General features: G+C 40.7%; 1 protein-coding gene across 1 annotated transcript in view; it reads left to right on the forward strand.

Moving 5' to 3' along the window:
* Window positions 1-6,289, forward strand: part of LOC125436770 (guanine nucleotide-binding protein G(q) subunit alpha) — a 114,178-nt gene extending 107,889 nt beyond the window's left edge. Inside the window, exon 7 of the mRNA XM_048504046.1 lies at window positions 51-6,289. Within this exon, the coding sequence (XP_048360003.1) occupies window positions 51-241 (191 nt within the window). The 3' untranslated portion in view covers window positions 242-6,289. The remainder of the gene's footprint in view (window positions 1-50) is intronic.
* Window positions 6,290-19,936: the final 13,647 nt, after the last annotated feature.

The raw sequence follows: 19,936 nt of genomic DNA on the forward strand, positions 1-19,936 counted from the left end.
TGCATTTAATTAGTTTATCAATGTCAAACTTTCTTGTTCTGAAATAACAGGACCTCAGCGGGATGGACAAGCAGCACGGGAATTCATCTTGAAGATGTTTGTGGATCTGAATCCAGAGAGTGAAAAAATTATCTACTCACATTTCACATGTGCCACAGACACGGAGAACATCCGCTTCGTCTTTGCTGCAGTCAAGGACACTATCCTACAGTTAAACCTGAAGGAGTACAACCTGGTCTAACTGTGCCTCTTAGATCTCCTTTCCCCCTTTTCCCTTTGGGCAATTGAAGATATTCAAGAGGGACTGTATTATCTGTGAAAAAGATCTGCATAATACTAATTTATTGCTGGCCTGGGCTCTGTGAACATTCACAGAGTTTATAGTAAATATTATGATTTTATTTAAACTTTATGGAGGAAAAACAAAAGATGCTGAACGACGTTTGCAGCACATTTCCTCTTTTTTTAGTCAAAATCTTGTGACCATATGTGTTTTAAATTCACAGTTATGCACTCACAAAGGATAGGGGCTTGGGGTGATTTTTAAAATTATCATCATTATTATTATTTTGCTGACAAAGCAAAATCAAAGTGGTGTCTCCTTTGACTCATTCTTCTTTCCTTAAGGTACAATAGCCTTTACCCCAAGTTTCATTCCTTGGTAGAAGTGTTTCCTCTAAAGTGAAATAGTCAGGAAAATGCTTTCACTAGAATTTAAGCCATCAGTTGTTCTGATTTTTCAGTAAATACTTTTTGAAGGATCAAACTTACTAATACTCTGATTTCTTTTTTTAATTTTTGGCAAAGATGTTGAATACATCTGCTTCTTGGTACTGTCTTTGCACTGAAGGCTTGGAATGTTGTTAAATGGGAACATTAATTGTAGCAGTGTTAATGGATTTTTACATTTATTTGTACCATGGGAAGTCAGAAAATGCACGGAACACAATGACAAAATGACTAAGAAACAAAACCGATTAATGAAATATGGTAGGTGTGTTGGGTTTTTTTAAACTGCTATGTGCCATTATGTTTTTCTTCTTTTGGAACTGTACTTATTGTCTAATCACAGATGCCAAACAAAAATGTCATGGACACTACAGTAGCTTGGAAGTCTTTGTTTGTTTGAATGTTTTAATTAGATCTTCTAGATTTTGCTCCATAATTTCAGTTTTATTTTTATTGTCTACAAAATTTCATGTTGCCAAATCTGGCTTTTTAAAAGTTAATAAAAGTGATAACTTCGAAATGTAAGATACTGATTAAAATGCCAAGTTAACTGATTGGAATCTGTCTGATTCAGACAACTGCCAAATGATCTGCAGCTAGATTTCAACTTTTTTGTGCCCTCTTTGTATAAGAATGCATTCCATTCTCAAAGCCAAAAAAAAGCAGTGTAAGTAAAAACGTTATTTGGTGCTACATACACAAGCAAATGGTCTATTAATTCACATTCAGTTTTCTTCCTATGTCTGAGGTGACATAAGATTGCACAATGTTGTTTTTCCCTTGAGGCTACCTTTAATTGCAAAATATGAAATTGGAAATAAATCTTCCTTCCTCTTCCTTCTTTGAATATCTGTAGGTAGGAGCCTTCCCCCAAGCTGGTAATGGATTTGAAACAGCTGAATAAACCATGTTGAAAATGCTAGGTATTTAACAAGAAAATGAAAAAGACATGACTTCATACGTCTTTGTTTGTTTGTTTGCATACTGGGTTGAAAGATAATTTTAAAGCAACCCTGAAAATAAGATTGCTGTCAAATTGTAGATGGGTCAAATGCAAAACTGCAATTCTTAACAAAGAACATGTTTCAGCACATAAGTTAAAAATCGTTCAGCCGTGTTTTTGGTGAAGGAAGGGAGTCAGGACACCTAATTGTTGGAGTACCAAAGTTTATCTGATGGTGTAACTTCCCTTTGTTTGAATTGTGATGGCAAGGGACTTCCATTTAAATGAGTATGTGTGCTGTCCACAGCAAGGCTTGGTGGATAGTCCTCAGTGAATATGAATGAAATGACATTCACCCTTAACCAGCTTTACAATGAAAAATAAAATTTGGCCTTTTAATGGTTCCCTCATCATGAAACATTTTGTAATTTAAAAATGGTTGTAGGTATAGTGCAATTATGAATGCTATAATCATTGTACATACATCTTACACACACACACATATATATATGGCAGAATCCATATTGGCTTTGTAATCATTAATTTTTTGGCAGATTGAATGTGCTGTATTGATATGTATCTATGTAACTGTAATGTATGTCTTATAGATAATTCACATTTTAAAATAATGTTATTTTATTTACTTTTTTAAGAGATAAGAATGTAAATTTTTGTCAGTTTATTTCTGACTAGGGTTTTTTATTTTTATTTACAAAAAAAGTATAGTGCAGAGCGGTACTGGCATCATACTGTGTAAAGTCATTTGCACAATCCTGAGTAGAGGTGAGCTGAAAGCATACATGCACACGCACTCACACAGACAAGGTCATTGATTTTTCAGTACAAGTTTTAAAATAACTTAAATGAGAGGTAATGCATACTTTTTTTGGAAGAATTTGCAATGTTTGCTGCTGGACCATGTTGTTCTTTACTAAATGAAAAGCAGATTATCTTTACCTCTCTAACTGTTTCATAACAGTGACATCTCAAACTATTTCTTCACCAGAAGATGACTTTCTGCAGTCTTTTTGTAATTCAGATCTATGTGGTACTCTATTTTTTGTGAATAAGTTCAACACACTTTTGATTTTTTCAGAACTTCCATGACCACTCAACTTGGGTTGGATCCAACCAGCTTTTCTACAGTTGAAAAAGGAAGGAGGCATCCTCTTTGACAATCCAAAGAGGCTATGCTGAGAATCATGGGTCCTGTATGTACAAAACCCATGTAGGGCTGTAGTATTGAAGGGAATAGGATAAGATTAAGTGAAAAAGTGACTGGATCCACCCCCCACCCCCCACCCCCCAAAAAAAATCTGTTAAACACATTCATCTGAAGGAAAACCACATAGATCTCCACGTTTAGCCATTTGATAGTAGAGAGTCACCTTGAGTTGGAAAGAGTTGATGTTGCTTCACTCATGCTGATTCATACGTCAATATTCCTGGCTTTGGTGTAAGGGGAAAATGTATACTGCAAATACATTGACATGTGATGGGCATGTATGTATATGTATGTATAAGTGATGGGATGCTGATATTATAAACACTTGGGTAAAGGGGTCCTTGTGAATGGCTTTAGCAGCAGTCATAATCCATTATGCATACTGTCACCATCTTCTTAAATATGTTACGTCCCAACATATGATTTGATCCAGCTGAATAAGTTCCAGGTTGTAACCTGCATCAGAGATTTTTAAAATGGTTGCCACTGATCCAGTTCTAACAGAGTAATCTGATGCAGAGTTAGTCCAGTGCAAGTCCAATAATTTTCTGTTCTGGATGGCCATGGATAGCCTGATTTCATCAGATCACCAAAGCTAAGCAGGATTGACTCAAGTTAGTACTTTGATGGGAGACCACCAAGAAAGTCCAGGGTCGCTATGCAGTGGCAAGCAGTGGCAAATCATCACTGAATGTCTCTTGCCTTGAAAACCCTTGCCTTGTAAATTGGCTGCAGTTTAATAACACTTTCCACCACCACTAAGTCCGTTAACAATGTACTTAGATTGGATTAGCTCTGCCTAGGATCACACTGTTAGTAACTCTTTTTATGTAACACAGGGTCAGTTGCTGGATATAGGATGTCAAGAGGGATACTAAAATGGGTAGTGTGGAAAGCAAGTGATGTTTAAGCCTTTTTACTAACATCATTCTGTCTTAACCTTGCTTCAAATCAAAGACGGTTTCAGCAGGACTCAGTAGATATTGTTTTATGCAGTTGCTGTTCATTTCAATTGAATATGACCCCTGCACTATTATTTGTTTGTTTATTATAGCATTCATTTCCAGCTGTAACTGAGTTCTCAAAATAAGCGAATAAGAGAGTTTGGTGTTATGGGAACTGATTCTGTGAGCGGCATTAGATGTGACAGACAAGGGCAGCGAGCCTGTGAAACTTTCCTACACAAAATCCCTTTTGAATAAACAGCGCCAGACTAATGCGAAAGTAGTTGCACGTTGGACTGGCTGGGCCTGCTCATCTCATATGAAACCACCTTGAAACAGTAACTTGCTTCACAGCGAGTCTGTTGCAGATAAGAAATTTTAAGCCAGGTCTCTTCATCTTGTCTCTTTTCATGTGGTGGCATGCACATCGAACAAATTGAGATTTCCAGACACAGGTGTCTGATGGTTTGTTCTCAACCCTGAATTTCTCTCCCTAGTGTAAACTCAGGGGTGCATGATGGTATTCCATCACTTTAACAGGGAATAAATCGACCACCCGAGTGGATTCTTAAAAAAAAAAAAGTTAAGTTATGGAAAATTAGGGACGTAAGGGTCTAGTTGATTGTGGGTTTGGCTGATTGGGGGTGTACATTTTATTTTGGTTCTTTGGAGGGAGACAATGGGAAGAGAATAAAGGGTATTGACTTAAGAACTTGTATAATACAGAAGGACAAGTTTACTTAATGCCTCATAGTTCCATTACAAGAATGTTCACTAATATATTCTGGATTCTTTGGGCCTACAACAATATTTAGATCTGATCATGGGAGCAGAGTTTGAACTTAAAAGGGATTTCTTCAGCATGCCAAGGGAAGGTGTAGCATTGTAAAATGCTCGTTTCACCTAACCTCTTTTAAAGTGACACTGCTCTTCTCACAGTGTATAAAGATTTATTTTTGTTTGATAAAGCTGTTATTTCCTGCTATGCCTTTCAGATTTTGAGCCCAGACATCTGTGCCTGCTAACACTGAGCTGAGAGCAAAAGTAACAGTGGTCTGTTCCACACAGCACAAAAAACATATCTGTGGGATGTTTTGAAAAAAGGCCACTGCTTCTTTTCATACCACACACCCAAAATAAGATGTCTGGGGAATGCCTTAAAAAGAGGCAACTGCTGATTTGGTTCCGGACAGCAAAGGTGTCGCAGGGGAAAAAAGGCTTTCTCCCACCTTGCCGTTTCGCTCTCTAGTCAGTTTCACCCCCACCTCAGCCTAACATTTTGTGTGCTGGTGAAGGGATTCTCCTTGCCTCCATTTGCTGAAGGTTGCCCCAGAATGTTTGCTCTGCAGGCTCCGATCCTGGGTTCCTTTTCAGCCCGAAGAGTACATGGTTGTACACAGCTCATCCTGCCGATTCTGGCAACCTTCAGCAAATGGAGGCAGGGAGAATCCCTTCACCAGCACACAAAATGTTGGGCGCAAGCAGAGGGGGAAACTGACCAGTGAGCAAAAAAGTCAGGCGGGAAAAATAAGATGCCTCCTGAGCTCTGCATTCCACACAGTCAGGCAGGGAACGCCTTGCAGGCGCCTCAAGGAAAAAAGGTGCACCTTGGTTTTCAAAAAAAGACACCATGAGCTTAGATAAGGGTTCTGAGGACGTCTTGGTGGGCAGGGGGGAAGCTGTGTGGAACTCCTTCCCAAGGCACTGTTTTTTAGGTCCCCAGAATGTCTTTTTGTGCTATGCAGAACAGGCCAAAATGTCTCATATCTTTGCCAAAACAATGTGATTTTGCTGAATGTCATAAATGGAACAAGGAAGCCAAAGAGAGATTCTTCAGATTGTGTCTTTGAAGCTTATTACAGGTACAGTCTCCTGAAGAATTCTGCTACCCAAGGCACACTTAATGGGAGTTGTGGAAGAGCAGCTTTTATTCAGTTCAACTGCACCTGTGCAGAGGAACCTGGAGGATTGTATCCCAGCATATAAAAGTTATAAATATGTGGGATGTTTTTATTTTAATGCTCTTAAAACTTGCCTTCTGACAAAATGACTCGCTCTGTCCTGACATATGAAGGATATATGCACGTACATGGTCATTTTCTTTCTTATTCAAAACTATTTTGATTGTCCAGTTTATATGAACAGAATATTTTAATTATACCACCATGTTTGGCTTTTTTTTTCCTTTCCCAAGTTTAAAAATGGGCCAGAAACCTTTTTATGCTGGATATCAGTCAGAATTGACTACATGATTGCAAAAACTTCACATAGTGGGGGAAAAGGGCTGCTTATAAAGGAATCCCTAGCCTGTGGTTGTTAGATGCAAATAACCTTTGACTTACCCATTGACCTTTCCCATTTGTTTTGCACTCCTCACAAGACTGAAATGATAGAAATTTTTTTAAAAAATGTTAATACACATGAAAAAATAAAATGTACCCAAATAAATTATGATGTACTGCACTTCTTGAAACTTTCTTATCTGTTACTACAGTTACATTTTAATATGTGCATGATGTGTTAACATGGCCTACTAAAAATATACCTCTAGCTAAAAGCTATTTTGATGGCCATCATTTCTCTTTGGGATTTTGGGATTCCATCATATTTTCACCACTATACTATGAAGCTGGTTGCATTTAGCTGACTATTGTATTCTGGATACTCAAAAACTTCCTTTTGTAAATAATGCTCCAAACACACATCCAGCTATCATAAAGCTTAGAATTCATATGCTTAGTATATATGCATTTTGTTTGGTGTGAGTAGACCACTCACTTGTGGAAATGTTAATTTTTAGTGTTTCTATATTGATAAAAGTGGGTCACACTTTAATTGGACAGTTCCAAATTTTTTTGAATGCAATTAAAATCAAGACAAACTATCGTTCAGAAAAGCGTGTTCTCTAAAATAAAACAGATTATGCAGAGGATCGTAAAAAAAGGCTTTAAATGGCAGCTTGCACATTTGATTGTTTAGAGGAAGGATTTTTTGCAAAGAGATTCTCTAGATACAGCTAATTAATATTTTAGGTATAATACCACCTTGAACATTGGCTTTATAGGGTCAGAGTATTGAGCAATGGAAAATTATAACCTAAACTTTTCAGTATTTTATAAATTGCGTCTGTTCTTACTGTGTGTCAATATACATATTGTCTATAGTTTGCATAATGAAGGTTTTTGATAACATGTTTTATATTGTCCCAGTTCACTTTGGTAGTTTGAATGTTCAGCATTATTGGCCATACCCTTTGTGCTTTTTGTTTGTTTGCTGTCAAGCCATAACTGACTTATGGTGGCCCTGTAGGGTTTTTAAGGTAAGAGACATTTGGAGCTGGTTTGCCATTGCCTGCCTCAATGTCGTAACCCTGGTATTCTTTGGAGGTCACTCATCCAAATACTAGCCAGGATTGGGATTGAGCATGTGTGACTGGCCCAGCAAGCTTCCACGGCACAAGTGGGGATTTAAACCTGGGTTTCCTAGGTCCTAGTCCAACACCTTATCCACTACACGATGCTGACTTTGTGCAGTTGTTTAAATCCTTTCACATTTGTATCTCTTAAAATATTTTTGGTTTTGCTAGTCTCAATTTTTTAAAATTATAAGCATTGGGATAAGTATCCTCATTCCAGAGCTTGATTAATGAAATGCTTCATAGTCAACCACCACCCCGGGAAAAAAATCTGGACATATATGTAGCAGCTCAAAAGTTTCATTTTGTTTCCTTTCTGCATTGGAAGATATCTACAACTCTGTTCTTGTAGATTGATTGGTCCATAGTTACACTATTAAAATGTCAGTACATGAAGCCCTTTCGCAGATTTATTTCTATTGAAAAGCAACCTTAAAATATAATTTTTTTCATTGTGTAAGTTTAACAGGATAATTTTATCCAATATAACTTATTTTGTTTTGTTTTTTAAATAAAATTTAAAAATGTGCAATTCTACATTTTGATCCCGGGTACCCATAGAAATCAGTTTTTATCTATACTATTTGTCTTTAGCCCATTGATCAGGGCCCTCTGGTGGTTGCAAAGCCTCATCTACCCACAAGCATTTGACAGAAACTTTGCTGTCAAATGTGTATGCATCACCTGGTACCATGCTGCTTGAGAGTTATTATTTGTTATTATTATTAATATTATTTATTAGTTTTCCTATACCGCCCAATCCCCGAAGGGCTCTGAGCGGTGATTAAAGGTGAGTTAAAGGCAGATCTCAGGTCTGAAAAAGCAGAAGATCTTTGGCCTAGAGCAGGGGTAGGGAACCTGCGGCTCTCCAGATGTTCAGGAACTACAATTCCCATCAGCCTCTGTCAGCATGGCGAATTGGCCATGCTGGTAGGGGCTGATGGGAATTGTAGTTCCTGAACATCTGGAGAGCCACAGGTTCCCTACCCCTGGCCTAGAGTATACACCTTTCAGAAAGATACCTGGAGTATCTGATACCAGGAGACTATGCCTGCTTTAGTTCCATCTGAGGAACCTAGAAGATAAGGCACCTAAGCTTCTTTACCCTTGTAAAAACAATGCAGTAAGCACTCCTTTATCTTACTAGGTGGGTTTCCTGTTTCTCTTTATACCTTTTCATATTTGACAGAAATTGGGTAGACCAGGGGATAGAATTTGTACAACAGCTGGAGGGACTGTGCTGGAACTTAGTTTTGCTCCATTACTTATGCAAGCCCTAATCTAGTCAGTTTTTGATATCCACCTCTCACCCAGGATGTGACACATTACCAGATGCTAGATCTGGCTAAGCTACTGAGTATGATTTGTTTTTCTAGTTATCTCTACTTTTCAGGCCATTATGATTGGCTATTAGTTCTTCCTGTGGGAAAAGATGTTGGCTTACTCAGAAGACAAGAAAGGTTCTACAGTCTGGGTCTGTATGGTTTTCCAAGCAGCAAATTAGTATTGTTCATCATAATGTGGACTCTGCCTCCAGAGCTATAGTTTCTTTCCTCATCCTGTAGGTTGTGCTCTACATACTTATCTATAGAAATAAGGCATGGGGTAGAAGATCTAGCATAAAAGAGGCCTATGCTCTTCCTGGAGACAACAGATGAAACTCCCAGATTAAAAAGAATTGCTAGATGGCTAGAACATTGAGAATCACAACTTCTGCACCCATGCCATTCAGATAGAGACCTGTGTGCAAGCAGCAGCGGTGTCCCTATCACTGGGAACAGATCCTACCTTCCAGCTTCACAACAGTGTTCTGCCTGATGGCCCTTTCTACCTCAACAACCTTATGTTAGTAAGAAGTTCGTCCAGGCAAAAGGCAGGACATCAGTCATATTCAGTCAAGGAAGCCCAAGGGCCTTCTGTCTAGAACATCATTGTTTACTATTTGCAGCTTGGTTTAAGGATAAATTAAGGCTTTTTCACAATCAGTGGCAGTCCGATGAACAATTCTTGGGTTCTGTCCATCACAGCACAGTGATGGGCTGGAGTTTCTGCCTACCTCCCAGTCAATCAAACTTTGGATTAGTAAATAACCCCTTGCCTCAGCTTCAGATCCACAAGCTATTGTAGATGGAGGCAACTGACAAGCTACTCCTACTTGATTCACTGATGTGGTTTAACTGCTTTTTTTTTCTTGTGGAATAGAAAAACAGGGTTGGGGGTTCTGAGCTTAAGATGGTTTTGTTGGTTTGTTACAGTTGCTAAAATAATACATTTGATTTGTTTTTGTTGACTTACAAGATACTTTCATATATCATCATGATCATAGGAGGTTTCTCCTTTGTTCATTTGTTTTACGACTTTTTTCTGGAATGGTGTTTTCATCTTTATTTGTGGTCCCAGAATAGTAATATCTTTGTAGGGACCCACTTTGATAACATTACATGATCCTGATCACAGATGCCTCTCTTATGGGATGTGAGGCTCATTGTGAGGGGTTTTCAGGCCAGGGTACCTGGTCATCACTAGAGAAAAAATTGCACATCAGTTTTCTAGAGTTAAGAGCCATGTGTTTTATAGACAAGGTCATACAGGTTCCAGACACCTGAATTTGGAGGCCTCAGAGGCATGATAAATGAGACATCAGGCTTCTTTAAGCATCATTCAAATTGCTGGTACCCAGAATGTGCAGGAAGTTCTGATGAGCAGAGTATACATGACCAATCATGACTGGTCTGTCAGAGACAATTACATCCTGCCAATTTTCAGGCATTGGGGATTTTGGGGGGTGGGCTTATTTGCTATCCAAGGCAATATCAAAGCCCCTTTTTTGTTTATATAGTAGGAAGTGACACAGGTTTTATTGGGGATGCATTTCAGATTCCTTGGATGGGAGCCTTTTTCTACACATTCCCATCATCTCCCCTTTTGACTAAAGAAGTGAACTAGATATGAGAGGATGTCACAGAGGGGATTCTGACCAATTTGGCTCCACCAAATACGGTTCACTACTCTCTTCAGCCTGACCAGGAGTGTCCAATTTACTTGGGAGGGGTCCCATTCTGTATCATGATATTTCCCATCTTCATCTAAAAGCCTGGAAAATAGAGTCAACCCTCGGGTTCTCAGCTGAGGTGCAGAAAGTTTTAGCCAAGTTTTTTAAATTGTCTAGATACTCCTGCCACCTTAGATGGAAACACTGTTCTATACAGCTGAAATTAGAAGGGTGTCTAAGTCACTTTGCCCTCCATAATTTTAGATTACTTGTCCCATAAGTTTAGTGACACACTCACTGCTCAGTACAAAGGTGTAACTGGCTGCCATCTCAGTTCATCATACATATATGCACACACAGAGAGAAGACCTTTCACGAGGTCTTAATAATTCCTTAAAAGGCTGTTAGACAGGACCTGCAAGAAAGGAAAGAGGTGGAGGTTAGCAAAGTGGTCCTCCATGCCTTGTTCCAATGATTTCAGGGAGGAGAGCTTCATCCCACCTCCTTAGGTGAGTAGCTTGATACAATCCCAGTGTGGCACTGAACAGAAAACTGAAGATGAAAACGGGGTTGCAGTTACCTGTAGGGGTATGTACCGTTCCCACCCACCCACTACCCACCCCATTATTTTTCAGGTTTCTGTTTAATCCCCATATCAACTTTTGGCTTTTTAAAAAAATTATGACATCTATTAAATCTGAACCACCAAAATTCCAGCTGGGCTCCCAAAGTCCAGCATTCAGCTCTGCAACACTCCAGCTCCATGTGAATGATTTGGGATCGGCTTCTTGTCCCCCTTTAAATTGTCACTTTTTCCAGGTAAACCCACCCCCCAAATACCAATATGGTATTCTTGGGGGGTAGGGGGTGTTTGCCTTTTTTTAAATGCACACACCTGTAGGTTGTTTATAGAGGTGTCCTACTGAAGGCTGCTGCTGCTGCTGCTTCCTTGGAGATCATATAGTTGTTTTTGAGTTGACACTCTTATGCTGCCTCCCTGTGGTGGCTGATGGCCTCAGTCCAGAGTCAGGGCTGTGGGGCAACTGACTGCAAATCCTGAGTGGGAATGCCCTGGCCAGCCACCACCCCATGTCAGCATCCATTTGGGATACACTGCGGCTAGGCTTTTGTTGTGGCAGGGCTGAAGGGCACACAGCTGCCTTTGTCTCAAGCCTTCCACCAGCTCATTTGCCCCTTGAGCTAGGGAGGTGGGCACCCGCACCAGCACCCGCGCCGGCTCCACAGGTAAATCTCCCCCCACACCCCACCCCGATTTGGGTTGCCTATGTGTTTAATGTTTTGATGTTCACCACCCTGAGGACCCTATTTAGATGAAAAAGAAGTACCAAGATGTTTTAACTAAAGTAGCTGAATAATGCCAGACTATTTTTCAATATAAAAATTAGCACATTTTAATAGGAAATCTCTTTTCTTTATAATGCTTCCAACATTTTGAAGAGGCATTCTGAACTTACTGTGGCATGTCTCCAATAAGCATTCAGAAGTTCAGCTTTGTTATGATTAGTTGTCTGCCCTGTTCAACAGAGATCTGCAGTGGCATTAATGAAAAGGAAGCGTGAGGACTAGAGAAAGACAAAGCTTTAAAAATAGCAAAATAAAAAGGGAGGAAAATTGGAATAAGGATAAAGGTGCTGGATTGCAAGTTCTGTCTTCAATGGAGGTAGTTTTCACACACAAAAAACAGATTATACAATAAGTCTGTAGCTGGATATAAAACTTGATGCAATATCCTGCTTCCTGCTATGTCACCTAGCTGTAAAATGTCACACAGGAATGATCCATATCAAACAAGCCAAGGTGAAACCTGTGACCCCTTTCAGCATTTCAGAGTGATCTAGCCAGGGTGACATATAGAAAATAGCACCTATGGTGTTGGCATACCTCTTGACATTGGTGCACCCCTCGGGTACCTGGCTGGTGGTGCGCCTGCTGGTTGGTGGTGCACCTGGTTGCTGGCTTAGGCCAGTAGGAACTTTTCCCCAAAGCTTGACTCAGCATGGGGTGGGCACAGCACCACCAGTGGCTGAGTGGTGCTGAGGATCTGTATGGCGGGAGGCAAGGCGCACAACTAGTACAGCTGCAGTGGCAGGCAAGCAAGGATGGCACCCAACTTGAAGTGTTGCCCAGGGCACATTCCTTACATCCACCACTGGATCTGCCTTGATCTCCCAAAAGCTAGGTTAAATGGTAAGTGTGCGTGTGTGTGTGTGTGAGGAAATTTAGCTCTTTCTGTGAGGCAGGGAAAGAGAGATCAATATCAGTGAGAGAACAGTCATGCCTGATCCTTATGGTCATCATGAAGAGCAAAGGATCAGAAGCTGAACCATCCTGCCAGCATCATCCACCTGATGTTTCAGTTATGCAAATCTACCTGCCTTCGTGGATGTAAGTGCATGCTAAGAAGTTAGAAAGTTTGTTATTTTAATGCACCTGCTTGCTTGCCTGATGTTTAAACCTGAACCTTTTCATATTCCTTTTAATAAACCTTAAGGCTTTTATCGGTGTTGTCTGCTGCATGTGCAAAAGTCCAGTCTCAGTGGAGTTAGAAGGAGATTACTCCCAGGGTTCCAAATTTGGGATGGGGGTGGGTGGGGGTTAAATCACCCATGTGGGCTGGAAAACCTGATGTCTTGACAGTGAGTCCCCACCCCCCACCCCCTGAACAAAGTTCCCATTTCCAATATGAAGTGGGTTCGTGCAGAGATAAGTTTTTGTCCCCCTCTGCAGTTTGTGAGCAAATTAATTTTAGCTGCAGCAAAGTCAAGCATGGGCAGGGCCAAAAGTGGCCACAATCTCTATTAAGAAATGTTTGCAAATATTCTAAGAACTGGCTCCAAAATAAATAAATTCCATGTGGAGCTTTTTCTCTGCCTTCATTTGCAAAATGGAGCACAGTTTTTGAGCTTCCACGTGTCAAATTATAGTTGTCCCCTTTCCAGATTTTGCTCAATATAATTATGATCTTTCCTGAAACTGTTGTTAAAAAAATAATTCTGACCAATTGTATTATTGCAGTGCTGGAATTAATAGTGCACATTTGCCTACTATACAAAAATCTATTTGTCAGTCCCTCATGAGTATCTCTTCCTTGCCTTGCCTTTTGGATTTTGTAAGCTTCTTTAAAAATGATAATTACTATTTTACTATAACAATGGATTGCCATGTATTTGTTTCTATTTCAAATTTTAGTTTCTCCAACTCCACAGTTTTCATTTTTAAAAAAATAAGTCACGTCACCAGCTATTTCCATGTCAGACATATAACGGGGAAAGTATAGGCAGTTTTGCCCAGGTTATCCAGAAAAGTTTGGGGAGTAAGAACTACAAAACAGCTCAAGCACTCTACTACTCAAAGGACCATAAATTTAACATGAAAAGGTTGAAAGAAGAGTGCAGAAAAATCCCAGTGTACAAGCTCCATTGCCAACAGACATACTTTTGCATTTATTTAATTTTACCCCACCCTTTCAGGGTTGACAGCAAAGCAGAGAATCCTTGCTGTGATGAAGCAGTTAGCAATTTAAACAAGCAAAGAACTGATGAAGCAGGCAGTCTTCTGCGAGCAGTTCCTGAGATAGCCATGACAGAAATATACAATGCAAATATACAATACCTGAAACCTGCATATTAATTTTTAAAATTTTACTTAAAACATTTTATGTTGCGTTACTACCCAAGTTAGTATCCTCAAGGTGGTGAGTATTTATAGTGCAGAAACTTGGGTGGCGGAGTCCGGAATGTGCCACATATTTCAAACCACAGCTGAATAGCTGAGTATTCTATTTTTTTAACTAAGCAAAAAAGTCTTATTTGCATTAATTAGGATGGCAACTGTTTTATTAAAAAAACAAACAGGTGTTTGGGTAGGAGTCTGGGGCAGGTTAATTGGTGGATCTTTCTGGACCACAGTTAATAGCAAAACCTTACATATAGCTGCTGAGCTGATCTTGTATTTGATTCCAGTGAACTGAGAATTATATCAAGCTTTTTACGTATATGTTGGTGTAGTATCACTGCTATACACAATAGCTTCTTTCCTATAGTGAGGTGTGGTCAGTGGTGAAACTCGCACGGGGACATCTGGGGACAGAGCACTCTGTATAGCAGTGTGGGAGTCACATGGGGGGGGGCAAAATCACCCGATTGCACCCCGCCCCCTCCTCTGCCTGATCACACCCCCTCATCTTCCTCCTTGCCTGCTTTCTCTCTCTGCTTTTCTCTCTTTATATAAAAAAACTCACTCAGCTTGATATTTATGTCTCCACAATCAGCGAACCTTTCAAGTTATGGTGAGTCCCAATTTCATTTTACACAGTTTCCCAGCATCCTCAGGACATCTGAAAATCACTATTTTGTAATTTGCCCTCATCCCTTTCTGCCCCTCTAAAAGGATATTTTCTCCAAACTGTCCCCCAGCACACTCAGAGCCTGCATGCAAATGAGCCTTCTTCTCATTGGCTCCTACTTTCAGTTTTGCCACATGAAGGGGGGGGGGAGAGAGAAAACTGATGAAAGGGCTGGGATGCAGCCAGCAGGGACAGCAGAAAAGAGAACATGCATGCCCTTCTGAAAATTGCACTGGTAAGTTTTAAAATAAAATAAAATATGACTTTCTACTTTCAGTTTTACAGTGGCTTCACGAGTGGCCTAATCAAAACAAAACCTGGTTTGTGGCTTTTACCTGTTATCTTGCAGCATAAGCACAATATGATATCTGTGAACTGCATTTGCACGAGATCTTTAATGCATTGAATATGAAAATAATCCCTTTATAGTTAACTGTTTAGCACTATAAAATTGCATTATGCAAACAGCACACAGGCAGCATGAACTTTGGAGATTCAGAATCTGAAGAGTTTACAAATTAATCTCATAAATGCTAGCATGCATCCAGCCATGAAACTTGAACAATTGAACCTGCAAAGTTTTAATTAGTAGTTTTTATATTATGTATAAGCCATATAGTTAAAAAAAATGCATATACATATATGTGATGTAAGTGTTGCATACTTGATTCCACTTGAAAAAGATCTATCTTTAAACCTTCCAGTCTTCCCCCTTGCTATTTTAGCTGCCTGTGGCTATTTTGTTTTTGGTATAGCTTTTGGCATATCATTTTATAATACCGTGTCTCTCAAAGTAAGTGCATAATGTGGTTTTTCACCATAGATAGTGGAAAGAATTTCAGATACATAATAGTTAGCTAAGGAGTGCAAGTCATATTGTTCCAACCTCCAGGTGGTGGCTGGAGATCTCCTGGAATTACAAATGATTTCCAAGTACACAGATCAGTTCACCAGGAGAAAATGGCAACTTTGTATGGTAGATTCTGCATAGCACTCCACTGAAGTCTGTCCTCTCTCTGAAACCCCCTTTCTCAGGTTTCACTCTGAAAATCTCCAGGTATTGCCCAGTCTGGAACAGGAAACGCTAGTTCTGCACAATGTGGGATGTTTGAATAATAGGTATATCTTCAATGTTTGTGATTTCTAAATTGTAAACAAAGGAGCCTAGAAGAAAAAGTAGGGGACACAAACACATATCTGTTCATAATTTCTCTGCATCTGGGATTGTAGAGAGTGATGTGTTGGAATGCTTGGAGTAAACTCCCCACAGTAAACTCCCTGAGGTTCAACAAAAAGGCATAGAGGCCAAAGTCTGATGTTGCCTCTTGGCACTGGTATTCAGAGATTTATTGCCTCTGAATGTGGAAATTCTGCACAGTTTCAGCACTCAAGACAGATTTTTCAAGATCAAGTCAAGAAAGTAGATTCTGAGTTTGTGCCCAAGCAGCCCACAGCAGCTTCTGGCCATGGCTACCCAGGCTGATGAATGCTTACCATATAAATTCAAAAGAATACATCTCTCTCTCTCTCTCTCTCTCTCTCTCTCTCTCTGTGGGAAGAACCTTTGGGTCATCCAGGGGGTTACTTTGGATGACCCTTAGCAATTAGAGGTTTGGATGACCCTTAGCAATTAGAGTTCTTGAAGATACAAGTGTGAAATAGGCATTCAGAGGAAGAGATGGAAATTCAGGCTTGCTTGTACTGTGGCTTATTCGGGCAGGTTTGATATAAATCCAAATTGGCTATTATTTCTGGCAATGCTTGGGAGAAATTCAAAGGAATGAGCGGAGGGTAATAAAACATTAGTCACAGCAGTAATAAAACATTTTGAAAGCATTTCAAGTCTTTGTTATGTGGGCACTGAGCAAACAAAATTGTTCTGGCCACTCAGACCCAATGGCAGCAAGTAGAGGTGTAGCTAGGGAAAATGGAGACCGGTGCGAAATCTGAGTTTTGCAGCGCCCCCCCCCCCCCATGGGCAGCCCTTTAAATCCATGTTGAAGGGAGTGGATTTAAAAGGAGAATCTGGGGAAATTTGGGGGGGGGGGGTGCTTGTTGTCAGGGGTGCAATTGTTAAGCTAGCAGCACCAAAATTTCAGGGTATTTTTAGGAGACTCTCCTGATGATATCACCCAGGTTTGGTGAAGTTTGGTTTGGGGGGGAGTCCAAAGTTATGGACCCTCAAAGGTGTAGCCCCCATCTCCTATTAGCTCCCATTAGAATCAATGGGGGATGCGGGCACCCCCTTTGGGAGTCCATAACTTTGGACCCCCTGAACTAAACCTCACCTAACTTGGGTGGTATCATCAGGAGAGTCTCATGAAGTCACTGACATTTTGATGCCCCCTGCAGGCAAAAACTGAAAAAACACTAAAAAATTTAAAAAACACAAATGAACCTGAATTTTTGGGGTGCCCCCCCAAGCACACGCCCAGTGCAACACACCCCCTCTCCCCCGCTCCCTGGTAGCAAGACAAGCTTACAGCTAGCTTTGGACCCTATTGGTGGTTGCACACTTGCTACTCCAGTGGGCATGAAGGACAGAAATCATATCCCTAAATTGGAAAACTGGCATGTCTTGCTGCGTCTACCCTGCGTCTACCCTGAGTTTGTTGCACTCCGCAGCTTTTGAGCACGGAGAAATTGTTCCCCACTTCATTTTGCTATTCATGAAATAAAGCGGGGTCAGAATTGCAGCGTTCCCCAAGAGCACGTGTCCCGCCGCGGCAATCACGGCCAGTGGAGGGCGGGTCTCTATTTTGATTGGCTGGCACGTGTACACGTCATCGACACGCAGCAATCGCGGCCAGTGGAGGGCGGGTCTCTATTTTGATTGGCTGGCACATGTACACGTGTACACATCATCGACACGTGTACTTGTGTACACGTCATCAAAACGTTTCATTTTCCACCGCCTATGTTCCCCGCAACCCAGTTTTCACTTTGAAAGCCAAGCCCGGGCGCTCAGCGGCACTCTGCCGTGAATGGCTGGTGCAAAGCTGTGGAGCTCAAGCAGTAAAAGCAATGTTGGAATGTCGCCCTGTGCACACGTCTCAACTTCCTTAAAAAATGGAGAAGCCTGTTGCCTGATTGGTCGGAAGGCTGCACATCACAGAATCAACTTTGCACAAACATGCCGAAGTTCCCCACCACCCCGCAGCAAGCGCAGCGTTTTGAGAAAAGTTGCTGTTTTAAGAGGAACTAATTTGTCAGTAGGAAAAGGGAACGAAAGCTACAATGCCCAGATAAATGTGTAGGCCGACTCACTTGGCATCTTCTTTGAGCATTTGCCAATCCAGCTCTTCAAGCTCTTGTTACTACTGCATAATCCTAGCTCCAATAAATAGATCATACAGAATTCCTTGATTGACAAGTTTTGCCATTCTGTTTTTGCTAGCAATGGCAAAGCTTGAAGAATTACACAAAACAGAATACCTGTTCCAATCTAACCTTGCTTTTGAGATTTCACTGGATATTGTCTGCACTTTTTCCTGGCTTTTTTGTAGCCGTGAGGAATAGAAGTGTGCTGTTCTCTCATTGAAAGGTTGTTGAAGTGAACATTACTGTTACACACACCTTGGAAAGTACAGAACGTAGTGGCCCATTTTTTACTGGGCTAAGCTTCTAAGCATGCTAAAGAAATATCTTAAAACAGCTACAGTGGCTGCTGTTTGCTTCCAGACTCAGTTTAAGGTCTGTATGTGGTATATCTGTGTTTGAAGTAACAATGTCTAGCATGCAAAGAAACAGAGAAAAAGATCCACCTGGGGTGGGGATGGAATGGTCAGCTAGATAGGAGGACTGCAAGGTTAGAGATCCTTCCATTCATATGGGCGTCGCTCCCTGGAAGCTTTATTTATGCATTTTCCAATGAAAATCTGGGAAGGCGGAATGGCGTATCTATCATTAAAAAAGGAGTGCAAGACTGGAGATGTCAGGAACTGAACCTGAGGTCTTCTACTTGCAAAGTATGTGCTCTGCCACTGAGCCATGGACAGTGTGGTTAAACAGGCCAAGCCCTGCCTTAGACAATAGATGTTTAATTTTTATGATCTCTTTCAAGTTTTAGTTCATTTGTCCCAGTAAGAGGTGTTCCATGTCTTTCTCTGGACAATCATACCTACCTAAAAACATTGTGCTTTTTGTTTGACTCCTTTTGAACTTTCCTGAAGGTGTGACTGCCAAGTCATTGCTAAGTAGAGTGATATAGCACCTCAGATCTGCCTATGTCAGAATGTGGTGTGACTGCATTCTTTTAATAATGAGCCTTTTGTGTTGAAATAACATCTGTAATTTTATTATTAGCTTTCAGAAGTGCTAATATAATGAAAGACACGTCTATGTAGGAAGCTGAACCTTGGTTTTGTAAATTCTGATGGGAGTTCTTCTGTAAAATGGCAGGAGGTCATGGAACAAGCCACAGATTTCTGCATAGAAGCTGCTGGGTCCTCTTGTTTAAATCTTTTGCAGAATTTGCTGACATTTTCAGTAGAGAGATTTAAAAGTCCTTTGAAGCAAGAACATGTGTCTGTCATGCCTGTTGTGATCATCACATTTGTTTTAAGAGTTTATTTTAATAGCAATAGTTCTAAGGTGCCTTGACCTAGATGGCTCAGGCTAGCTAGCCTGATCTCATCAGACCTCTGAATCTAAGCAGGGTACGGGTGAATCTTGAGGGGGATGGCAGGGTCTTGCAATCTAGGTGCCACTCGCCTTTGGTCATGTGGGAGGTGCATTTGGCCACCTGCCTCCCCCATCTTGCTCTCCCGCCACGCTCTCCCATTTGCCCCTGCACTCTCCTGCCCACCTGCTGCTTTGGAGAACTAGGGACACAATTTGGGGGGGGGGGTGATTTTGGGTGGCCAGGGTGGACCCAATTTCAGTATTTTGTCCCTGGCACCATTTTCCGGCACCGAACTAGGGCCAGCCTTGGTTAGTAATTGGATGGGAGACTACCAAGGAATGCCAGGTTTGTTGTGCAGAGGAAGGCAGTGGCAAATCACCTCCATTAGTCTCGTGTCTTGAAAACCCTATGGGGTTGCCACGTTGGCTATGACTTGTTGGTACTTTACGCACACACAATCCTAATGTAATTTCCAAGTGTAGTATGGAGTCATTGGTGACATTGTTGATAAAGACCTATACCAGTATGGCTAGAAATAGCTAGCAGCTGACATTTTAACACATTCATACTCCATTAAGGCCAGTAATGTTTTACTGTTTTTTAAATGCAGTGTATGTTGGTGCCTGTCACTTATTTTTAATTAATCATTAACTTTGTGCTTTTTGTTGTGCTGCAGGATATATTAGAATTAAATTTAA

This window comes from Sphaerodactylus townsendi, linkage group LG07 (assembly GCF_021028975.2).
Source record: "Sphaerodactylus townsendi isolate TG3544 linkage group LG07, MPM_Stown_v2.3, whole genome shotgun sequence".
Classification (NCBI taxonomy): Eukaryota; Metazoa; Chordata; class Lepidosauria; order Squamata; family Sphaerodactylidae; genus Sphaerodactylus; species Sphaerodactylus townsendi.